Source organism: Lolium rigidum, unplaced genomic scaffold (assembly GCF_022539505.1).
Source record: "Lolium rigidum isolate FL_2022 unplaced genomic scaffold, APGP_CSIRO_Lrig_0.1 contig_41547_1, whole genome shotgun sequence".
Taxonomy (NCBI): domain Eukaryota; kingdom Viridiplantae; phylum Streptophyta; class Magnoliopsida; order Poales; family Poaceae; genus Lolium; species Lolium rigidum.
The window spans coordinates 6,346-30,408 of NW_025900507.1; the positions used below are offsets into that span (position 1 = coordinate 6,346).

The 24,063-nt window shown below is 46.8% G+C and overlaps 2 protein-coding genes across 3 annotated transcripts; both read right to left on the reverse strand.

Annotated features, from left to right (window-relative positions):
- Positions 1–1,667: 1,667 nt before the first annotated feature.
- On the reverse strand, positions 1,668–6,397 carry LOC124681394 (phospholipid-transporting ATPase 1-like). Of its 2 annotated transcripts, none has more exons than XM_047216321.1 (7): positions 4,774–6,397; positions 4,363–4,669; positions 3,276–3,960; positions 3,078–3,201; positions 2,767–2,986; positions 2,232–2,690; positions 1,668–2,126 (listed from the first exon to the last, which is right to left on the reverse strand). In XM_047216321.1, the coding sequence occupies exons 1-7, from the start codon at positions 6,158–6,160 to the stop codon at positions 1,916–1,918; spliced, it is 3,393 nt and encodes a 1,130-aa protein (XP_047072277.1). In that variant the 5' UTR covers positions 6,161–6,397; the 3' UTR covers positions 1,668–1,915. The 2 variants fall into 2 exon arrangements, with proteins under 2 accessions (XP_047072277.1, XP_047072276.1); XM_047216320.1 differs by having other exon boundaries at positions 4,363–4,672.
- A 9,269-nt stretch (positions 6,398–15,666) lies between these two features.
- Positions 15,667–18,414, reverse strand: LOC124681393 (phospholipid-transporting ATPase 1-like). Its single transcript, XM_047216319.1, has 2 exons — positions 16,863–18,414; positions 15,667–16,025 (listed from the first exon to the last, which is right to left on the reverse strand). Exons 1-2 carry the CDS (start codon positions 18,412–18,414, stop codon positions 15,667–15,669), a joined length of 1,911 nt encoding a protein of 636 aa, XP_047072275.1.
- Positions 18,415–24,063: the final 5,649 nt, after the last annotated feature.

A 24,063-nucleotide genomic window follows, 5' to 3' on the forward strand; every position in this document is an offset into this window, starting at 1 on the left:
CGCGCAGAGCCCCGCGCGCGCGGGTAAGGAAGAGCCCGCCGCCGCCGGCACCACGCGGGCTTTGCCCGGCGGCGCTCGCCGGCGGCGGCGGGGAGGAGAGGAGGAAGGAGGTTGGGGTGCGGGGAGAAGCTAGGTTTCGCCCCGGTCGCCCGCGGGGAGCGACGCGGAGCGAAGCGTTTTTCACCGTGAAAATCAACCACTTAGCTCCAGTTTCATCATCAACTAAAATAACGGTTAAGAGTGAAATACATCCTTACAAAGACCATCAGTAACATATGAGCTAATCTTAGAGGCAGTACTAGAGAACTTTATTAGTACTTATTATTTCACATGTGCAATTAGGATTTTCTCCAAATCGTGATATTTGAATTAACACGGTTGTAGCATGGAATATAAACTTAATCATGAAACGGAAAATATATTAATACAACTTTATTATTACTTCTACGACAGCCTACCCTAACTATTCTATCCAGGACGTCGGTACTTTCTGTGTTTTGTGAGATTGGGTGTGTGTACCCAAGGACAACTCAATTGACTAAAAGTGAGTGCGGAGACTTCTTTTTATGAAAATTTCACCAATCAATTAATAATAATCAACAACAACAGTATAAAAGAGATCCAAAGGTAATAATAATTACAAATAGGTCATTGGACCAATAGCGATGACTATAGACAGACGCGGTGCTGTCCTCACTCCGCCATCACCGGAGCCAAGTAAACTTGTCATAGTAGAGCTTGTTGTAGTAGGTGAACGAGGAGTCGTCATGCTAAGGCTCCAAAGGACCTCACCAAGGTAACAACCATCGCCAATGATGAAAACCGTAGATTGGAAGAGAAACCACATCAACAAACATGAAAACCGACCAGATTCCAGAAGATCCGCAGGACACACCAGCGTGTGGTGGCTTAGCCTTCCCACGCGTGGTGGCTTAGCCTTCCCTGTTTCGTGGACTCTCTCATCTCATCTGTTTGTAAGTCTTGCTGTGATGCTGGGTGGCTTAGCTTGCCCTGTTTTATGGGCACTTTGATGCTGCTAAAATCACAAGGCGCCTGGTATAGTTCCGGTTCTGGGCCAACATGACCAGTTTCTGAATTTGGTTGGATCAAATAAAGTCTGAAACCCTCATAACAGTTCCACTACAATTTGTGTGATTTCTCTAGTTCGAAAAACCATATGGTTGTTCCAGATGTGTATTTCTGCACTCAACAAAACTGATGCTTGTACGTTAGAGCATCTCCACTCGTCTCCCCACAGAGCCCCCCACGGCCACTTTTTTTCATCCGGACGGCGAAAAACGGCCCAGTCAGGCCCCCGGTTCCTCGTTTTGGTCCGGATTTGAGCCTATTTCCATCCGGACTCCCCATGCCATCCTCGGTTTCCCGGGGGTCTCCCGGGGACTCCGGATGAAGCTAAACCAACCGTCCACGCCCACGTGTCTCTTCTTTCGTCCGGATTCCCCGAGCCATCCTCTTTTTCCCCGAGAAACGCCGCTTGGGGAGCACACGACTGGGAAACTACTCCTCCCCACGCCAAATCTTCCTCCAATCCGGACGAAAATTTCGCCGGATTTGGGCGTGGGGAGCGCCAACGAGTGGGGATGCTCTTAGCTCTTGTTGGGAGTCAGTATGGTCAGTTTCAGAATCTTGAAAATGTAAACAGTTCCTGAATATGTACAGTTAACTGCTGTACGGTTTCTTTTCATATAAATTAACAAAAAATTGTACACAGCATGGCTACAAGAAATCTATCCTTTGGATAGTTGACAAGGAAGCAAGCAACAAGAAGCATGCTCACTGTCAAAAGAATTGCTTTATATACACAAAACAAAAAGAACCAAAGAAAATGTGTAATTTCTTCAAAAGGAGAAGGGTGTAACTCTAGCCTACCCGAATGAACAAAGATCTCCTACTCCTACGCTCGAGCGATTGTACTCAACTGAACTTCTGGATGACTGACATCATGAGAATCTTGCGACTTCTCCATCTCTCTCGCAATCTGAATGTCACTGGGCATGAAATGCTCGCTGATAGCCTTTGCAGCAAAATGAGGGATCATGCCAACCACAATCACTGCTAGCAGCAATGCCCAAAACAATCCAGTTCCCATCACCTTGTAGATGGCCCTGTCATTCAAGCACAGAATCAGTAAACATGTAGGATTTTACTTTAAATTTGAGGAACATGTATGATTTGTTTCCTATAGCTAAGCATGTAGGATGAGTATTTACCAGAAACCGGGCAAGCTTGGTATAGAGTCTATGACGATAACACAAATCCATGTCGCCACAATACTGCCCCATATTGCTGCATGAGTAATCCAGGTCCATCTGATCACATCCATTGCAAGGTGAATGTTGACAAGAATGACAACAGACAGTGTCCACAGGTCTCCCAGGCTTGCGCTGTCGATTGCGCTGTTTCTGTATGCGAGGTAAGGGATGAAGAAAACTGCGACACTCTGCCAAACAGAGTCCATCATGATGAAAATAAATAGCCTTAGGTTGTAATTCTCCTCGCGCTGACCCGCACCGTAAAGTTGGGGATATTTTAGCAATGTGCTCCGACTCAGATCCTTGTCGAGAATGGCGACAACGATAGTCGGTACAGCGGTATAGATCACCGAATACAACACACTGCTCCACTCAGTAATTGCTGTTGTCAGGGTATAACCAGTGTAGAGTACATACCTGCCATGTTTAAGTCGTTTATGTTTTACTCTTAATGCAGATTGAACAAACTTGGTAATGAAGGGAATGCGCTTACCAGAAAAGGACAAAGACAAAAGTAGCATTTCTGTAAAAATTGTACAGAATCATGTAGCCCATTCTTTGGTAGTTCCAGTGACCATGAACTAACAACAGTGGGACAAGAAATCTGAACTGCCCCATGGCAAAATCTGAGGCCATAACAGCTTGCCTTCCCTCTTGCCCACTGATGCCGATGCCAACATCGGCCATTTGAATCATGGATACATCATTTGCACCTGAAAAGGATAATTTTATTTCAGATAAATCAAAGTTCAGTAAATAAAAAGGTAAGACAGAGTGCGGAATTAGTTCAAAAAATGTTTGTACCATCTCCAATAGCTAGAGTCATGTCACTCGTTCTTTTCTTTATCAGATCAACAATGCCAGCCTTCTGTAGGGGAGCCACCCGGCAACATAGAACAACATCACAAGCGATGGCAACTTCAAAAAGCTGTGAAATTGTTATGTCATGAGTTATTCATACCAAAATCACTCAGATGTACATATGCTAGTCTGATTGCGTACCTTCTCCTCCCGGTCGGTGTCAAAAATGTAGACGAGGCTGTTTCCGTCGATGATCAAAGCAAGGGGCACTCTAGATTGAGAGTCAGTTGATAATGACCGAAGCTTGTTAACCATGGAGATTGCATCATCTAGACTCTTTCGACATGACTCTCTTGAGTTACTATTGATTACAATCTGTGTCATCTCCCTTGTCAAGAGTTTGCAGGAGTAGCCGATAGAGATGGCGGTTTCTTGCTTGTCACCAGTCAGTACCCAGACCTTAATCCCTGCTTGCCTTAGTTTTTCAATTGCTTCAGGTACTCCTTCCTGCAGCTTATCTTCGATACCAGAGGCTCCCAGCAGGCGCATATTTCTTTCAATGTTGGCAGCCACGCTACGTAGTTGGTTCCCTCTTCCAAGTAATGCAGTGCTAGCCTTCTCATAAGCCATTTGCCACTCCTGAAACTCTGCCTGACTAAGGTCCCGCACGCCGATGACAAGTGTTCGCAGGCCCACCGACGAATATGAATGCAGATGCTTCTCAGTTGCCTGAACAACATCTGGATTCAGTGTTTTGTCGATGATTCCAAACATGGAACTATCTGCACCTTTTACAAACAGCTTGACAGTCTTGTCAGGGCAGCCAATTATAACCGACATCCTCTTGCGGTCGCTGTCGAACTCGTGAAGACCAAGAACATCGAACCTGCAAGGCAAAGTCCAAAGGGGATCATCAAATGAGCAAATGGTTTGTGAAAGTCAATAGTTATAGCCATTTGCACAAACAAACAATAGCCTACATCTACCAAACATAGAAAGTAGGTTAACTAACTCAACCAATTGCACTCATCAACCAATATTAGTTCAGGTGAAGCATTGCCTGAAGTTCTGCAGTTGCATCACTACCACAAGAAGACTGAATGTCATGCGGTGCAGGCTCCAAAAAGAGGACGCAAGCAACAGCCACAAATCAACAAAACCTCCACTAGCAATAAAAGACACAAATCAACTGCAAACTGGGCTAGTGATAACGATGAAAAATAAAAATAAGATCCAAACTTCCATTTGTCCTTATCCCCAATGCAAATCTACCATGAATGATGTATACCTCTGCTTTTGACCAAGGACGTCAATCACAATGTGCCCGGAGGTTCGCTCCACGAGCGCAAAGCCATAAGCCGCGGCGGCAGAAACTAATGCCTGCTCGTCCGGCGACTCGCCTTGGTAGTCGATCACCTTCTTCTTCGGGTCAGGGCCGTCCATGATCAAGGGAACAATGGTGTTGCATGTTGCTAGAGCAAGGAAGAACTCTCTGGTGTTCCTTCCTTGCTCGGTGTCACCCCCGTTCCTCACCATCTCCACCACCTCTCTGTCGACGTTCACCGGCACCTTCGGCACCCAAGCCGGTTCACCGTCTGCTATGATGAACCAATCAAAAAGCTATCAATGTCTGCACCCCAGACTCCCCGAATCGAAAGAATTCACACGGACAGGTGATAAGAGAGAAACTAGTCCCTACCGACAGGTCGCTGCCTCGCGATGTCACTGTAATCCACACCGTCGACGCTTGCACACCGGAACTCCATCTTGTTCTGCGTGAGCGTGCCGGTCTTATCGGAGAAGATGCACTTGACCTGGCCCAGGTCCTCGTTGATGTTGAGAGCCCTACACTGGAACCTGGAATCGGATGACTCGTCGTAGAGCTTGGCGTCCCGGATCATGAAGTATGCCTGCCCCAGCCTGACGAGCTCCATGGAGATGTAGAGCGAGATGGGTATCATGATCTGGAACACGATGACCGCCATGAGGAAGTTGAACACGATCTGCGCCGCGATGCCGTAGTAGTTGTAGTTCTTGTTTTTCTCGTCCTTGTCGTCGGTCTTTAGATAGTCCTTCTTGTGGAAGAACTGCGCGAGCTCGAGGTCGGTCTGGTGGGCGCGCAGCCAGACGCCCGAGAGCGTGGCGACGACGGAGCAGAGCACGATGAGGATGACGGAGAGGAATAGCGTCTCGCGGTTCATGTGCGTCTCGAGCCGGCTGCGCTTGGTGGGCGTGCCGGCGTTGTTGAGCATGGCCTTGGTCTCGCGCCCCGCGTAGACGACCACGCCGACGGCCCAGGCCGTGTTCTTGAGGTCGCAGCCGCGGAGCACGATGTTGGAGGGGCCGAGCGGTATCCGGCGGGTCTCCCCGGGAAGCTCGAGGTTGGCCTGGAAGCCGTAGATGTTGCGGTTGGGGCGCTCGCACCGGATGACGGCCCCCGCGAGCCGGTCCAGCGGCGTGGTGAGCGTCTCCTGCTTCGCGTAGCGGGTCTTGAGGTTGGACTCGCCGTCGAGGTTGAGCGTCTGCACGTATGCGACGCCCGTGGGGTCGCTGGTCGCGAGGAGGACCATGTCGGCCGGGGGTGACTCGTTGGCCTCCACCCGCACGACGTCGCCGACGCGCACGTGCTTCCACTTGGCGGGCGCGAAATCGAGCTGGGCGGTCTCGGCGTCGGCGGGGGACGAGAGGACGGCGGCTAGGCGGTTGTTCTCGGCCCGGTCGGACCGGTGCCGTCGCCAGTCCTCGTACGCGTCCTTGACGGCGGTGACGGTGAGGACGAAGGCGAGCGGCATGACGGAGGCCCCGCGGCCGAAGACGGCGAGCTGGGGCAGCTGGTTGAGCACCGCGATGGCGAGGAAGTAGACGTAGGCGAGGCGGTGGAACTGCTCGAAGAGGTTGCGCGGCAGGAAGGTGAGCGGCGAGTACTTGGCGGTGCGCACGGCGTTGCCCGCGAACTCGAGGCGCTCGTTGGTGCGCGCCGCGTCGCCCACGCGCACCGCCCGCGCGTCGTCGTCGCCCAGCTCCTTGTGCGACATGGACATCGCCGACATGTGCCGGGACGATCCGTGGTGGTTGTCCTCGGCCATGGCTCGCGCTGACCGGCCCGCCGCGTCAGAAGAAGAAGGAGAAGAAGCTCGAATCCCCGCCCATGGAGCTCCCGGCGCCAAGCGTCAAGGTCAGATTTTGACCGGCGGATAGGGCGAGCACCGGGTGGAATCAAGAAACAGGGGAGGCGCAAAGCAGAGCAAGGCGGAGGAAATTGGCAACCAGTGAGGAAGATGAGGGGCGGTTTTGGTTGAAGCGGGCGCCCTGGCAGTAACTATGGCGAGACGGCGAGTGTCGCATTAAAGTTGGGCTGCCGCCGCAGGGGAATTTTTATTTCAGAGGAAGAAGAAGGTTGCAAAGAGCGAAAAGATACGCGATCTTGCTGATGACCTGAAATGGATCGGTCATGGACCTCAAAATCCGGCAGAGGGGAGTTGGTGAGGACAAAGGCACCGTTTTGCGTTTGGATGAGGGAAGAAGAGAGACACTTGTAGGCATTGGGTTTTGTTGCCTCCGTGTTGTGCTCCTCTCATGTCTCAACGCAAAGTCTAACAAGTAAAAGGATTCTTGAAAACAAAGAATTTGTTGCCAGTGAAGTCATCAAAGGCAATTGGAAATTGGATTAGGGGATCATTTTGATAATGCTCCTCTCCTCATAGCAGCTTCTTGATTTTAGCCGTGAGGCAATGACGGAGAAGACACGGGGATAATGCCAACCGAGCTGTTAGTTTTATTTCTATGGCGGCCTTAATTAATGTACTGATTAATACTCGATCAGTACAGGAATAGTAGAGCTGTCACTCACGCGTAGACTCGGAGTAGCGCAGACGGTGTTGTGGCTGGTCAAAAAAATTACTCCGTAGAACAGGATAGAAACGGGCCCCTGGAAGCGGAGAGACGGTGAGGGCGACTCGCCAAACATTTTCGTCGGGTTGGTACTTTGGGGTGCCGGCTGCTTTGCGTTCCGCTGTGATGGAGATCGTGAAGCTTCCAGAAACGCCAAATGGAGGACCGCAGACGAATCGATGCTTCCTCACTCACTTCGTTGGTCAGAGAGGGTGTGCCAGCAAGCGTGGAAGGGGCCCCCAATCAGTTAAACCAGGTGTACTCTAGATGTGCATCCTCCCCGGCAAAGCTTCTGTTAAAAGTGTCTAGCATACTATAGGCGCAAGTATTTTGCCGCCAGATCCTTTAAAAATGTATTTTGCAGCTAGAGCAACTATACCAGACACAGTAAACCCCGTCCTTAAAAACTTAATATGAAGTGCACCTTAAAATAAAAAATATAGTATGGATTTAAGTCGGGCAGAACATATACCACAATGTTTAGCGGAAATTCAATTCGGCTCCCGGGTGCGTATGCTCCCTCTAGCAACAAAACATATTTCGAAGTGTGGAAAATTTTTGATCAAGAATTCTACATGTACATCTCCATAATATTTGTGTATGCGTCAAGTTTCACGAAAAAATAATATTTTTTGTGGTCTATGTAAAAAAGAGAAAACTTATCCTGTGAAAAGCATTGTTTTCAGCACTGAATTTTATCTTTTTACACACGTCCACATGATAAGTTCATTTTTTATGAAACGACTTTGTGAGCGCGTAGCACGTGAAGATGTACGTGCGGATTTTTTGTTTCAATTTTTTTGAAATTTAAAATACATGTAACATGCATTTCAAAATATAGGGAGCATATGCTCCCATGTTCTAAAACACCACTCCCAATGTTTAGGGCCAACCACTTATTATTTGATTTTCCTTTCTTGCACCTCCTTTTTTCTACCTCCAACAAACCCAAGCAAGATGGCCAAGGCTGCCGGTCGCTATCACCGTCCTGCGCTACCCCACTATCACCGGCCACGTTCGACGTCCCGCACTCCTTGTCTCGCGCTCACTAGCTGTGCTTGACGTCCCCGGACCTAGCCCACGCTCGTCGTTCCCATGCCTGCTTCCATGCAGCCGCAACTCCGACCGGTTGTCGCTTCCACATCCATGGTCGTTCACGAGCCAGAATTTCGGCGGATTTGGAGGAGATTCCGCTGAAATTGGTCGATATAGAGGTGAAATCGCGGAAATTGGAGGAGATTTGGCTGGATGTGACTTTGGCCCCATTTAAAACAAAACTAAGTGTCAGGCGATTTTAAGGGATCTATTTCTATCCAATTTTTTGATTAAAACTAAAAAAAAGTCCGTTACTTTAAGGGTTAACCTTTTTAAGGGTCTGCTAGAGTTGCTCTTCATCTGATATCCGTAGTATATTAAGCCCAGCAATGAAGCAAAAATTGAAAAGGCTTTGGCATTACTTGCACGGCAATCACAAAATACCATCTCTCTAGCTGACCGGATGACTTTTCGCTACGCCAAGACTGCTGCTTTTCCTACTTTCTTTCTTGCGTTTAATTCCAAATCAAGTCAACGTGCCCAATGGTGTACGTTAATTCAGCAAGTGGCCGTATGATTAGCGCGAGCATATTTTAGGCAGGGAGAATCTTGACAGGAAATAGCTCTGCTCTGCTCAAGGAGCAGAGCACGCAGGCCATTAATCTTTTGCTAATTAAGCCGCCCTTCAACCTCCGTGCAATATGCTCGTACAGAGTTGACAATGAAATGCCATGTGCCGTAGAACTCTGGGACCATTCCGTTCTAGAAGCCCCACGCGTGTGACGATAGCGCATGCGCCATCGGAGGATGTCCAATCTGCAGACCGAAAGCGCAGCCTAGGTCGCACTTAAACTATGCCGCTCCTCGACCGGTCTCGCCTCTACGTGCATGTCGCTATTGGCCTCAAAGTTTTAAATTCTAGAAATGGATGACACATGAGTACAAACAGTTTGAAATCATTCGTATGTGGTGCTGCTATAGTATAATTTCAAGATGTTGGGGTGTATCTATCATACCAAGCCGATATATCATATTCTAGGAATTCAGACGAAATCATGCATGACGCTCCTCTGGTAAATATAGAAAACAAATCATGAGGAAGCTACTGTATATATGTTGTGCACTGTTTGTTGGCAGAAGATGGGCGTGCATTGCTCTGCACGACTTGAAACAGAGCGAGAAAGCAGTGTCCTAAAATTCAGGGCTCGTCGCCGTGCGTGCATGGATGGTCTGACATAGAGTGACTATGTATGTTCCTGACCAGTGACCACTCCCTGTCGCCCGCACAGTAGATTTGACAAGTACAAAAAAAAGATCGAGTTTTTTACGCTTGGATGTGATGTCCCTTTCGAAGGTAGGAAGAGTACCCCCTTTTTTTTGTTATTTGCAATTTCCCCCCTTTTCTGCCCAATTTGACGCTCTCTCGTTTTCCGGTAAAATGGGAAAGAAACTAGACCCAAAACTACTGTTTGACCACGGAAACCTCGTTACTGAAAAGACTCTGCGAAGAGAAATTCTAGGGGGCATGCCTTTGACCAAACCACTATCGGCCAGTAATTTTGGGAAAATCTTGGGTTTTCTCGTTAAGTGGAGGTCAGATTTCTTGCCAATGAAGCTCATGCGCGTTGACCAAAAAGGAGGGGCTTATGGAATATCTTCTTCTCCCGTGTTTAGTTAGGTGTCTGAACTTGACCAATTTGGAGGATATAAAACGCACCCATGTGAGTTGAACATCTCGGAAGGATCCATCGTCGGAATCGTGTGGGATTGATCCAAAATTAGTTTGATCTGGTCAACCACGTTAAACAAGTATGGGCTTTGGCTAACGAACCAATGGGGCCGGCCGGGAAACTATTAGGTGCACACGCCATCACATGCTAAGCTACATCTACAAAATGATCTCAAATTAAACATGATGATTGTGATTTGCGGTGTAATTAAGAATGTTCCATTCATGAGCAAATAGTCCCTTCGTTTTTATATTCAAGAGCACTTTGTATTTTAAGCCAAAATTTTAACCAATAAAATACTACTTAGTACCGATAAAATAAGTGTATTTCTCGTTTTGTAATAGTCTAACTTTATAGTAGAGAATTGTGGACATGCTAGTGACATGGAATTAAAATCTCTAAATCCATCTTGCAATATAGTTTCATATTATATTAATGTCACAAATGTTGCGTCAATTTTTTTTTTGAAGTTGGTCACACTTCAAAAGGTTTGACTTATAAGAATACTAGAAATACAGTTATTTGTGGATAGAGGAAATGAAGTTTTTTTCTTTGACCAAATAACACTAGGTGAGGACTACTGTTGGTCTAGTTCGGTAGCGAGGTAGAGAGAACATGCGCGAAAAGGAATGGGAAGATATTAGCATGAATTTTGGAACAATGATCGAAACGATGAATTAGCGAACCGTTATGTTTTCTCTGGTTGACTATTTGCACCAATTGGTGTAGGAGTGAAAACGCGCCGGAAATATGGGAAAAGAAAAAAAAATCACGGAACGGAAAACGGACATTTTTGGGGAGAAAATTCTTATAATCTCCCTTTTCATTCCTAGATTGGTGCAAACGTTGGTATACCTTTTCGGGGAAAACAAAAGAAAAGTACCCCACTTTGGGTAAACCATGAGCGCAGAGTGCCCGGTAAACCATGGTGGACAACTGGACATAGACCACTCAAAACGGTGGCTCCCATTCCATAGAGAGATTGCCCACTTAGACTTCAAGCAGTCTGGCCACTCATTTCCCCCTCCCACGCTCTCCTCACGCTACAGTAGTTTGAGAGGCGTTTCCCAATCGTTGGGCCGACCCGAGGCCGTTCTCGCCGGTGCCGCCGGTCGAGACGCGCTGAGGGAAGACGGTGGCATCCATAGTGTAAATACTAGGTGTAGGTTTGGCCTCTGTGCCAGTAGCTGGCGTTATGCCGGGTGGACCTCGCCGGTCGCTTTGGGCCAGATCTGGCGACTGCCGCTGTTCTTCTTCCTCGCTGTCCTCATCGGAGGGGTGCGGTTGGAGTTTGGCGGCTGCTCCAACAATAAGGTGCCCTGTAGTGGAGGCGGTGGTCTAGATCCGAGCCGCCGGATCTCGACCAGTTTAGGGCTGCTGCTAGCCCTCTCTCTACTCCGGTGGTCGGAGGGAGAAGTGGCAAGAAGCAGCGCCGTCTTCTTCAATGAATCTGCGGCGGCAGGTTCTTCTCTCTACCTCGGCAGCGCTGTTGAAGTTCCCCTAGCCAGCCGTGGAGGCGAGGTGGGGTTTCTTCGCGGAGCTGCAAGGTGCGCCTCTGCTTTGCTCCTAGTCGGCCTCGGTGGCGAGGAGGAGCTGAAGCATGGCGTGCTGATGTTGGATCGAGGGACAGGACCCTGTCATCTCTGTCGATGCAGCCGGTGGCTGGTGGTTACTAGGTGGGGCGTCTTCTTCCTTGCCATGGTGGCAAGAAGAAAGGCGATAGCGAGCCTCTCCTGGACCGTCTTCATCGATTTCTACCTCAAGGGTGCTACGGAGTCTCTGTGCAAGAGCTCCCTCGAGCGAATCACGTGGAGCTTTTCAGCAGCGTCGCGATCTTTGGCCGGACAAGCGGCCCATCTCCAACCTCCAAGACGGAGGTTCCTCTGTGCTCGGTTCGTCGGAGCTCGTCGTCTCTCCATCGCCAAGTGGTTCGTCCCCGGAGGAGGAGAAGCGACCGACGAATCAGCAGCGTCGCCGGAAGTATGCTATCGAGCAGCTTGGCAGCGCATCTCGGCGGCAACGTCTCGAGGTCGCCGGCGACTGGTGGTGGATGCGCCAGGTCCGATTGCTTTTTCACTTTTTTGTCTCCGGGTGTTTTATGCAAATTTAGAGGGCCTTTCCTAAAATTATGGTTTTTCTGTGCAAAAGATGTCAGAGGACCTCCTTGTAAAACTGTACCCGCCACGTGTGACGTGCAATTTCCAGGGCCTTCCAGAACCTTCTCTTGTTCAAAAAAAAAAAACTTAGACCTTCAACCTTTACTGTAGAAGTAAAAAAGGAGGGAAAATAGAAAAAATAGCGAGTGCTTCTAGCGCTGGACGCCGACGGTGGTGGCGGTCTTGTTGAGCGCGCCGTGCACGGCGGGTGGAGCTTCGGAAGCGCATGCAGTGCCACGTTCGGCTCCCAGCGGCGCAGAGGCGGGCCTCGCACGCCCATGGGCAGGTGGGCCTAGCTAGGTAGCAGTCCAGAAAGGAAGCCTCGTAGGTACCGTCCTGTTCGGCCTGTTCGGGCCACGCACGGGCCCACGTAGCTTGTGCTGCACGACTGCCGCACGAGCCAAATTATGGCCTTTCCCTACGTCACCCGGGCCCCGGTGCCGTGGGACCCGCGGGCTCAGAGTTTCGCGAGGAAAAATGTCTCTGCCGTACAAATCTGAAAATACTGGCACAATAATAACCATTTATACGCTCTGAATATTTTGCTTGTAACTTCGGTGAAGCTCTCAGTAATGGCAGTGGAAAAACAAGGCAGACCGCAGACCATTCTACAGGGAAAGTCCAGCAAGCTAGCCCCGCGTGTGAACGTACGCCACATGCATGCATGCATGAGATCCTCGTGTTTAATTTTTGGTTCATCGATCGGGCCCGCATGTTAGTCGCTGCTCACTAGCCCTATGTCGTTATGGACCAAAGGGAAGTTTCTCAACGTTCGTTATCCCCCTTTGATGACTTGTTGACACGTAAACATCTTTGTTTTGCTGTTAGTCTCTGCTGGGAGGTCCAGGCATGCGCGCCTTCTAGACGGTCCGGGCTTGAACCATTTCATATTCCACATTCGCGTTCCCTTTTCCAATCACACGGAATTAGTTCTCCAAGCTGGCCGAATACCAGACCTGTCAAATCCATCCTCACCAAAATAGGACCATGCAGCACTGATTGTCCCAATGTCAAAGGCTATTGATATACTCCCCTCCGTCCCATAAATGTTGGTTTGGCTACATACATTTGAATTTTAACAAATTTTGGATAATCTTTGTGGGACGGAGGGAATACTACACCATGTATCGTTTTCTAGGAAACATAACGAATGAAAATTCCACTTGATATAATCTACATTAGTAGCTTGACGCTCTGCTCCGTCGAGAGCTTGGTACGTGCAGTCAAGTGCGGAGCTCTCCTTAGGGCAAGGTGGGGCAGCTACCCTACCTTTATTTTTGGATAAAACTCACGTATGTTCTTATGTGTATACAATGTTCATTATTTTCTGTTATGTAAATCAGATTTTTTGGTCCCATAAGAACTCAGATTTAGATGTTTAAAAAGGCAAACGAAATTTTTAGAAGAGGCACACAACTCTCATGTCCTAAGGGGAGGGCACGACATGGATTTGAGTGATTGGAAGAGACTCCTGCGCCAGTTCTTGCAAGATCTCATGCGGTCGCTCGCTGATTGCCAACTCATCCTGTAAAAAAATCTCGTACGAATCTCGCGTAAGTGTAGCATTTTTATCGTGCTGAAGCTAAGAAAGATTTTCAAAAAGAAGATATAGCTTTCCTACTGTCTACGACTTTTGGATGGAAATAAAATTTCACTTTTGGTATGTTTTTATAGGTTCTACTTCTATTTAAAGATGTTGCTATTACCTTGCTTTTATAAATAGTATGCCAATTCAAATAAACAACTTTTACGTTGAGTGACACGATTAAATCTTGATTGGAATCCTTTAAAGATTAAAAGAACTGACTTACACAATACAAATATAGGGGAGGGGGCATCTGCCCCCTCCCCAAAACTACCAATGGTTCAAGTTAAATAATAATGTATGTCTATGATTTTGTCCTACCAAACTTTCAGAGCGTCCCCCGCCACTGGATGTTGTGGAGCATGCATGGCCTCAGTCAACACTGTTACCCTGGTCCATTCGAGAGCGCTCGTTTCAGTGTGGTGTGTTCATCCCCATCTTCAGCCTGCTCCCAAGCCTTCTCCGTCATGTAGTGGCGAACCCAGAGAAGATGTTGAGTGAGGGCATGTCATTTGAGTGGGGGCACTTCTTCTCTAAATTTGCAATTTTTAGTAAATTTCTTTCAAAATATGTACAAATACCAAGGAAATTCAATATTTTGAGTGGGGGCCTATGCCCCCACTCAGCTCTACCTGGGTCCGCCCATGGCAATGTTGTCTGGAAAGTAGGGTAGGGAGAGGCGCCCGCAACACCGTAAATAGTAGTAGGGCTAGGTCCTAGGTCAGGTTTAGGATTTGTGTTGTGACAAATGCCGGCCTAGAGTGAACCATCCCTGATGTTGAGCTAGCAGCATATGGTGACATTTGGCAGCGGTGTTCCTCAAGTTCATTCTTACCGGACATGGATTCGAAGTTACGTGGCTCGCCTCAAGTTCTTCTCTTCGTCGATGGATGGGAGGTTGTTGCCACTCCGATAACCTTTCTAGCCAACGAGGTCTGTTGTGTGCGGCTGCGGTAAGGTCATACCGCCTTCTTCAACCTCCTAACCTCTTGCCGAACCGAAGGCCCTACTTCTTGGAAGCCATGGCTGAGTGCCATGGTCGCCTCGCCGCCCCAAGTGACGCTATCCCTAGCGACGACGAGGTGATTCCCAAGCAAATCAAAGACTTGGTCGTGTTTATGTATTGAGGACCGAGGTCCTTACTGTATATCGTAATTTTATTTTTATTTTGGGTTAATCCATTGTATATTTCTGTTCCAAATTAATGGAGTGCCAGTCCCGAAAACCCTTCTATGTTAAAAAAAAACAGAGAGTGGGGGCTTGGTGAATTGGTCACCATCGACGGCTTTGGTCTGAACCACGGTCGGATACACATAGTTATCACGGAATGTTCTCACTTTCATCATGCTAGCTTGGCACTTGAGACGATCGAGCACCTAGTGGTCAGGGGGCTAAAAGGTCTTGAGTTTGAATATTCCGATAGCCGTGGAGGCTTCGGCAGGGTACAGGGTAAGATGCAACGGCTGATCGCTAGAAGAAGTTGACGGTTTTGGATGCCCGGACCAAATAGTCAAGCCGACGGCCCAATCATGCTGGGAAATACTGTAATATGGTTTAGACCAAGCATTTGTATTCCCTGATGGCGACGCACGGCTTGATCAGGACAAATTCAATTCCCCCCTCAATAGCAACTCTATGTCAGCACTGATTTCACGAGTAGCCGTGCTGAAAGTACCATTTCTTTTCTGTGGAGCGAAAATGCATTTTTTTTATATACAAGCACGGTATCCTGGCCTAGAAAATGCGACTCCCGTACGCTATATTAATATAACCATGGTATACTAATGGTTGATATTCATCAATCATGCCCTAACCTGAAAAGGCCTAACGGCTTAAACAACGGTTAGTATGAGCAGCCACACATGTTTGCCTGCTAGCTAAGTGGAGTGGTTGACAGTTTAGCCGCCGGACCAAGGGATTTGGTGATACCAACGGAATACTGTACTTTTCCCATTGTCTCACTGCAATCTACTCACTATATGACGTCTGCCTATGCATATGTCAATGTCGATGGCATCACAACCTCGCTAATTTTCCCAAATTATTTGTATGCCAAGCAACTTTCAACATATGCTCTTAATCCATCCATCCACCAAACAAACAAACAAACAAACAAACAAACAAACAATTTCACCCAAAATACAATAAAATCAAACCACAAGCAATGCAATTCAATTTCACCAACAGCAATGCAATCAAAAGCGAGAACAAAAACTGTACAAAATCATGGGTACGATGTGGCCATACCTTTGCCTGGTGCCGAACACGTCGACGATGATGTGGCCGGAGGTGCGTTCCACGAGCGTGTGCCCGTACGCCGCCGCGGCGTAGACCAGCGCCTGCTCGTCCGGCGACTCGCCCTGGTACTCCAGCACCTTCGCCGCCGGGTCCGCCGGGTCCTCCTCCACGATCGGCACGATGGTGTTGCAGGTCGCCAGCGCCAGGAACAGGTCGCGGGCGCGGCCAGCCATGGCGCCCGTCCCGTCCTTGAGCAGCGCCGTCAGCTTCGGGTCCGTCCTCACCGGCGTCTTCGGCCTCAAGCTCACGCCGTCCACTGCAGCAAATAAAAGAATGTCACATGGAATTCGTATCAGATTGATTGCTGCTTTCTCGTGATCATCGAAAGGTGCATTTGGTTTCAGTTATGGCTCGGTTTTGACAGGAAGGTGCTCGTGTCAGGCTCTGAAATTCGGAGAAACGATTGTGACGATTCGTCGTTATCGCTGCATTGAAACTGAAAACATTCCTAAAGAATGCAACATGTTGTATTAGTTGGGCATCGGAGGATTCTATATTCATCGGAGGAACACGGCGGTGAACCGTCGTCTCTGATCCCAGGGTTTATCTTTCACATGGCTGAATGGCCTGACAGTCAAAATGGGAACAGGAATTCCAGGTCCACGTAGCTTAAAAGTCCTATACTCTAACTGTCAAAAGAGGTCGCCTTTCCCTTTTGGGCTTGAAAAGGGGGTGAAAAGTTCATTCAAAAGTTAGACCTGAACAGTCACATAAGTAATCAGTGATGAATAGTACACTAACGTCTAGATGGTGAAAGTTTTTCTTTTCCTCGCCGGTTATCTAACTCTCGGAATATGTCAGCGTTTGCAATCCACGAACTGAAACCTCGTGTGTTCATTTCTGGATCAGCATCTAGAGAAACCTCAAATTCTTGCACATGTGTATGTTCGAAATAAGCATGGTGGCGTTATTTCTAGCACGCAACATACTGACAACGACAACAACTGACGTGTCTAGAGTTGTGCTCTAGAAGTTCTCTGACTGTCAGATAGTCTACCGCCGCCACTGCGAATTGTGGTTGGTCAACCAGAGCCGAATCAACACTAAAACGAAATTACGGGAACTTCCAACTGAATAACGGGAACTTGCTTACCAAGCACGGCGTTCCTATCCTCCTCTCCGCCGTCGTTCTCGCTGAAGTCACGGCCGTGCACGCTGGCGCACCGGAACTCCATCTTGTTCTCTGTGAGCGTGCCGGTCTTGTCGGAGAAGACGAACTTGATCTGCCCGAGGTCCTCGTTGATGTTGAGCGCCCGGCATTGGAACCTGGCCTTGTTCTTGTCGTCGAACATGTGGTCGTCCTGCACCATGAAGTAGGCCTGCCCCGCCCTCACGATCTCCATGGATATGAAGAGCGCGATGGGGATCATGACCTGGAACTGGATCACGCCCGACATGAACGTAAACAGCACCTGCGCGCCCGTCCCGAACCAGTTGTACTTCCCGACCTCGAGCGACGAGTAATCATATTTGCGGAAGAATGGGATGACCCCGAGCTTGTCGTTATGGTCGCCGAGCCAGATTCCGGCGAGGAGGGCCACGGTGGAGCAGAGGAGCACCAGGGTGACGGCCAGCGCGATGGTCTCGCGGTTCATTTGGGTGTCGAGCCGGCTGCGCTTGGACGGCGCGCCTGAGTTGTTGAGCATGACCTTGGTGTCCCTGCCGGTGTACACGGCCACGCCGATCGCCCAGGACGTGTTCTTGAGCTCGCAGCCCCGCAGCATGATGCTGGAGGTGCCGAGGGAGACGGCGCGGCGGCCGTCCAGGTCGACGGTGGCGAGGAAGCCATAGATGTTGCGGTTGGGTTTCTCGCACTTGATCACCCCGGCGAGCGCCTCCGGCGGCGTGAGCATGGTTTCCTGCTTGGCGTAACGCGTCTTGAGGTTGGACTCGCCGTCGAGGTTGATGGTCTGGACGTAGGCCACGCCGGTCGGGTCGCTGGTGGACAGCAGGACCATGTCGCACGGCATCGTCTCGTTGGCCACGACGCGCACCACGTCCCCCACCTGCATCTGCTTCCACCGCTTCGGGCGGAACACGCCGTCCACCAGCACTGACGCGGTGCGGTTGTTCTCGTTCTTGTCCGACCTGTGCCGCCGCCAGTCCTCGTACCCGTCCTTCACCGCCGTGACGCCGAGCACGAACGCCAGCGGCAGGATGCCCGCGACGGGCGAGAAGACGAGGAGCTGCGGGACGAAGTTGAGCGCCGCAAGGATGAGGAAGTAGACGTTGGCCACCCGGTGGAACTGCTCGTACAGGTTGCGCGGGAGGAAGGTGGCGATGGAGTACTTGGCCGTGTGCACGGAGTTGTCCGGGAGCACGGCGGGCGGCGCGTTGGTGCGCGGCGCGTCGTTGATGTAGACGAACCGCGCGTCCTCGTCGCGGAGGTCCCGCTGGGAGCCGAGACGCTCGGACGCCGATCGCCGCGTGGACGACCGCGAGACGCCGGGGGTACCTGACCGGGCGGTGCGGAAGCTCTCGATGGACGGCGAGGCTGATTCGGGCTTGGAGGAGCGCGAACGGAAGTCCGCCGCGAAGTGCACAGAGGACGATCGTAGCGACCGCGACTGTAGCGACATCGACGGCGAGTGCTTAATTATGGGCGATGGCAACGGGTCGGGTAGCCTGCCGGCGGGCAGGTCCATGTCTGCCTCCGCCGCCTCATGCGAAGATTGCGCCGGATGGTGCAGCGGTGGCCTTTCTGGTCGCATGATTTCTGTATGACTGTCTGTACGTGCTTGTCGTACTAACCAAAGCAACAGAGATGCTTTGCGGCAAACAAGAATGGATTTAGCGAGGTGAGGAACAAGAAGGGATCACTGGAATTAGCAGGATTTGGCCAAGGTTTTGGAGGGATCGCCTTGGTCGTTTGCGCGAGACAGGCGGGGACTACGAAGGAGATGCAAGTCTGCAGCTGTGCTGCTAATTTTCGGGGGACGAGGACGAGAAGCTTTGCTGCGATTGCGAACAGAGCTGAATGTTTTTACGGACTAGAACTGGAACTCTAGAAGCGATGAAGAACGGGACACGCTGACACGCAGGCACGGGGCAAGAATAGTCAGTGGACGGCGGGCGCTCAAATTGGACCAGAAGGCGTCAGCGTTTGATTTTGCGCCGGCGCTCATGCGCATGGACCCGGTTCACGGGGTTTAATGGCTTAATGCGGCGGCAGTGGAGGCCGGAGTTTGCCAGGGTGAAAGACGGCTCTTCAATACAAAAACAAAACAAAAATGTCCATATATTTTCTTCCATCTTCATTGATTCAAAATGACACATACTAGTTGAGGAAATATCGGTTCGTACATATAATAAAGGAATTGTTAACTCTCATCTCAGAATTAACTTAATGCTCACTCATGTTCACAGCCAAAAGATTTGCTTCAAGATTAGTGTGTTTCACGAGTTGCAATTGGAGTTGTAACTAAGATTTTCAATTGCAAGTGAAGTTATACCTTGAAACTTTTCTGTTGAAAATGCGTTGCAATTCGGATTTTTTTATTGCAAGTCGAGTGGCAATTAAGATTTTTAAATCGCAACCGAGCTCTAACGGAAAATAGCTCACACAATAAAAAGGGATAACATCACTTGAGTGAGAATTAAGCTAGTTCTAGTTCGATTCAGAATCAGCCACACTCGTATAATATTCCGCAACAATGAGATACTAAAAAGTTCAAACACCTAGGATTTGATACGTGGTGAGCTACATGTATGATCAGTCTCTTAACCATCCATCAATAATTTTATTTTCAAAATGACAATGTGCTATTAATTACACAAGTTGTACCATATTTTTGTGCAGCACTTGTTGCACCAAAAATTGAAATTTCCATGTAATATCAGGATGACCATCAATGATTTTCTTTACTTACATATATTTAATTTTGGAGTAAGTGAAGAGATGAGAGAACCTATTGACCTGAGTTTAGCCCATGCGAACATAAATTTAGGTTCTTATTATTAAGAACGATGTAGTGGATGTCTGATGGGCCATTTTCTTCCCATGTAAAGAAGTTGTTATGCAATAATATGCACAATATCCATGTTAGGTGGACATTCAAATTTTACAAATTAATAGGTAACTTTATAGAAATTTTCATGAACAGGGTCCCATTCTAAGTTACAGTATGCCATTTTTATCGATCTAGCAATACAGGCGGTACCATTTTTTGTTTTCATGTGTCAATCAAATTAATATGTGCCTTGGTTGAAGCAAATGAAACTTTTGTCCAGACGATATGCATTATGAAAATAAAGGTTTAGAATGTCTTTTAGTTCGGAATGTGAAGGAAATTTTCACCACAAAGCATCTAAATCCTATGGCACACATTGAGGTAAAATCTGGAAATTTAACTGATCCAAGGATTGAATTGCATGTTCAGTTGGAGCACATGAGGTTTCCCAACAAAGCCAAGTTGATAGATTTCAAAGAATTTACTTTGTTGGGCACAACTGCAGTGATAAAAGTTATTAATTGGCCGGACCCCAAAAGGTCAGGCAAAAGGAAGGCATGACACTGTATGGGCTAGTGTTGTGGTGGTGCTGGATTCTTAAAGCTATTTCTTTGATATGTGTGAACTGGATCAACTCTTGGTCCAGTGTTGGAAATTGACATGGAAACTATTGCGCACGAGGAAATCAGATTCAAGCATGATGTCAAGAGATATCAAGAAAATACATGCAGTTTAAGAGATCACTACCAAAGATTTGTTCTTCTATGAGATTGGCTTCAAACTGGAATCTGTAGTGGAACATGGATGTTCAATAACAAGAAAAAATGGCAAATGAGGAGACGTTGGATGGAAATGCAAGAGAGGATGCTACGGAAGAAGATAGAGGTAATAAGGAAGCTAGAGAAGAGAATGGGAACAAAGAGACTATAAATGTGGACGAGTTGTCTTTGTTAAAATATGAAAATATGCTAAAGGAGAAAAGCAAAATGTGCTAGTGGAAAATTCATTATTGAAAGATAAAGCTCAAGAGAGGGTGACAAAGAGTGTGTTGAAGAATGAGCTAACAACATACAGAAACTTCATCGAATGGATGAAGAGAATGCTAGACAAGCTGCAAAATTGGTTTTGTTGGAGAAAAAGAATCATTGAAATGGATTCTGAAAAAGAAAAGATTGGGGCCAGAGGTACGGAAGCAAAATGACCTACTTCACAAAACCTTGCAGAAAGTAATTGACAGAGTGGAACTAGCAGAAGTAGCAGATGATGAGAAGGAAGAACATATAGCTAAAGAGAGGGCGGCAACTAAACACAGTTATGGTAGAAACCATGACACTCATGATGATGATAACTCTGATTATGATACTAGTTCTCCCATCATTTTATATAAATCTAATATTTCGTTGGGTGATATAGCAAGCCAAATTGGACCAGGATTAGGATGTTCTCTACACATGATAGAAACCAACTTAGATATTATGAGAAAATTAGAGAAAGCTAGATATGATGTTCTTATGCAATAAATGAAGGAGAATCCTCTCTTTACTGAACCTTGCTCCCATGTACATACTGAAATATGAGATGCATATTTCGAAGAGTTGTGTTCTGATAATGATAATTCTGATCTAGATAGAGAGGAAGAATTCTTTGAAAAGCTTAAGGAGGTTTTCTTTGCGAAGAAGAGTTGGAACAATAAATAACCAAAAATGAGTTGTGGAAAAATTATTTCTTCTAGAAAATGAAGATTTAGAACACCTAAAAGGAAAAGATAAAAATGTTAGGATTTATCTGGAATATCAGTGGGACTAGATATGATAATTTTAAAAAGGTAGTGCGGCATCTATTATTGATAAGAGAGTGGATTTCATGGGGGTTTCGGGGAACTATGAAACGAATACTTTCTAGATGTGAGTTGCATAGCATGTGTGGTGGTAGATATTCTTCTTGGTTTTGGGCCGCTTCTAGAGGCATATATATCTTGAGGTATCCTGGTGGGAATTAAATTGGATACTCTCGATGTTATTGAAAATGAGAATGGATAATATTATGTTATAGTAATGGTGCATGATAGATCTGCTGATTTTGTTTGGAACTTGATAATAGCATATGATGATGCACAACCTGGCGGGAAAGCTGCTTTCTTTGCTGAATTAACTATGGTATTTTATGGCAATACTATACCCTGCCTAGTTGGAGGAGATTTTAATATAATTAGGAATGTCAATGATAAATACAAGCATGTGGTGATGAATTGGAGCGTTGTATTTAATACTATCAATGAATATCCATCTAATGGAAGACAACATACATGGTCACATAATATGCAAGATCCCACACTCGAGAAACTTGGCAGAATTCTAAAATACCCAAACTGGGAAGAGAAATAACACCTATATGTGGAAGTAACAATGGAAAGAGAATATTCAGACCATACTCCTTGAATAATTGACTCAACCACCTATTTAAGACTTGGAAATGTGTGGTTTGAGAGGGGTGGTTTCAATTTAACTGATCCAAGTTTTCAATTGCATGTTCAGTTGGAGCTGGCAGTGGAGGACTAATTCTTCCACATGAGGTTTCCCAACAAAGCCAAGTTGATAGCTTTCAAAGAATTTACTTTGTTGGGCACAACAGCAGTGATAAAAGTTGTTAATTGGCCGGACACCAAAAGGTTATGCAAAAGGAAAGCTTCACACTGTATGGGCTAGTGCGGTGGAGATGCTGGATTCTTAAAGCTATTTCTTCGGTATGTGTGAAGCTATTTCTTCGGTATGTGTGAAGTAGGATCAACTCTTGGTCCAGTGTTGGAAATTGACATGAACTCTATTGCGCATGAGCAAATCAGATTCAAGCACGATGTCAAGAGATACCAAGAAAATACCTGCAGTTACAGAGATCACTACCAAAGATTTGTTCTTCTATGAGATCCGCTTCAAACTATAATCTGTAGTGGCACATGGATGTTCAATAACAACAAAAAATGACAAATGAGGAGATGTTGGATGGAAATGCAAGATACGATGCTACGCAAGAAGATATAAATAATAAGGAAGTTAGAGAAGAGAATGGGAACAAAGAGACTATAAATGCGGACAGTTTATCTTTGTTATAATATGAAAATATGCTAAAGGAGAAAAGCAAAATGTGCTGGCGGAAAATTCATTATTTAAAGATAAATCTCAAGAGACGGTGACAAAGAGTGTGTTGAAGAATGAGCTAACAATGCGGAAACTTCATCGAATGGAGGAAGAGAATGCTAGACAAAGCTGCAAAATTGGCTTTGTTGGAGAAAAAAGTCATTGAAATGGAGTCTGAAAAAGAAAAGACTGGGGCCAGAGGTACGGAAGAAAACTGAACTACTTCACAAAGCCCTGCAGAAAGTAATTGACATAGTGGAACTAGTAGAACTTGATAACAGTATATGATGATGCACAGCCTGACGGAAAGCTGCTTTCTTTGCTGAATTAGGCATGGTATGTTGTGGAAATACTATACCCTGCCTGGTTGGAGGAGATTTTAATATAATTAAGAATGTTAATGATAAATACAAGCATGTGGTGATGAACCGGAGATTTGTATTTAATACTTTCAATGAATTACAACATACATGGACACATAATATGCAAGATCCTACATTGGAGGAACTTGGCAGAATTCTAATATGCTCAAACTGGGAAGAGAAATAGCACCTATCTGTGAAAGTAACAATGGAAATAGAATATTCAGATCATCCTCCTTGAATAATTGACTCATCCACCTATTTCAGACTTGGAAATGTGTGGTTTGAGAGGGGTGGTTTTGACGATATTGTCTAGAATGCAGGGCAAGAATCATATACTGCTAGTTCTGCTATTTGCTATTGATAGATGGCAGGGTGGTTTGACAATGCTAAGGAAAATTTGGAGAGGATGGTGCAAAAATGTTAATGCATGGTATAATTTTTTTCTAAAGGAACTTTTGGAAAAAAATGGATTGTATTGATAAAGAAAGCAAAAAACATGGGTTGACTGCTGGCACGAGAACATAACAAAAAGAGCTTCAGAGCTCAATCCCATGGATTGTTAAAACAAGAAGAAATTAATTGTAGAAAAAATTTCAAGATAAATAAATTTTGGATGGGGATATAAATACAAAATCCTTTCATTTGAAAGCTAATGGGCGAGATTAGAAAAATATAATTATTTCACTGGAACAAGATGAGGGAGTGAGTGAAGGAGAAGATAATCTAAGGAAGTACATTGCAGACTATTATAACCCACTTTCTGGGAGTTCCAAATTGCAAATATATATTTAAAATATATATATATATATATATATATATATATATATATATATAACTTGTACATA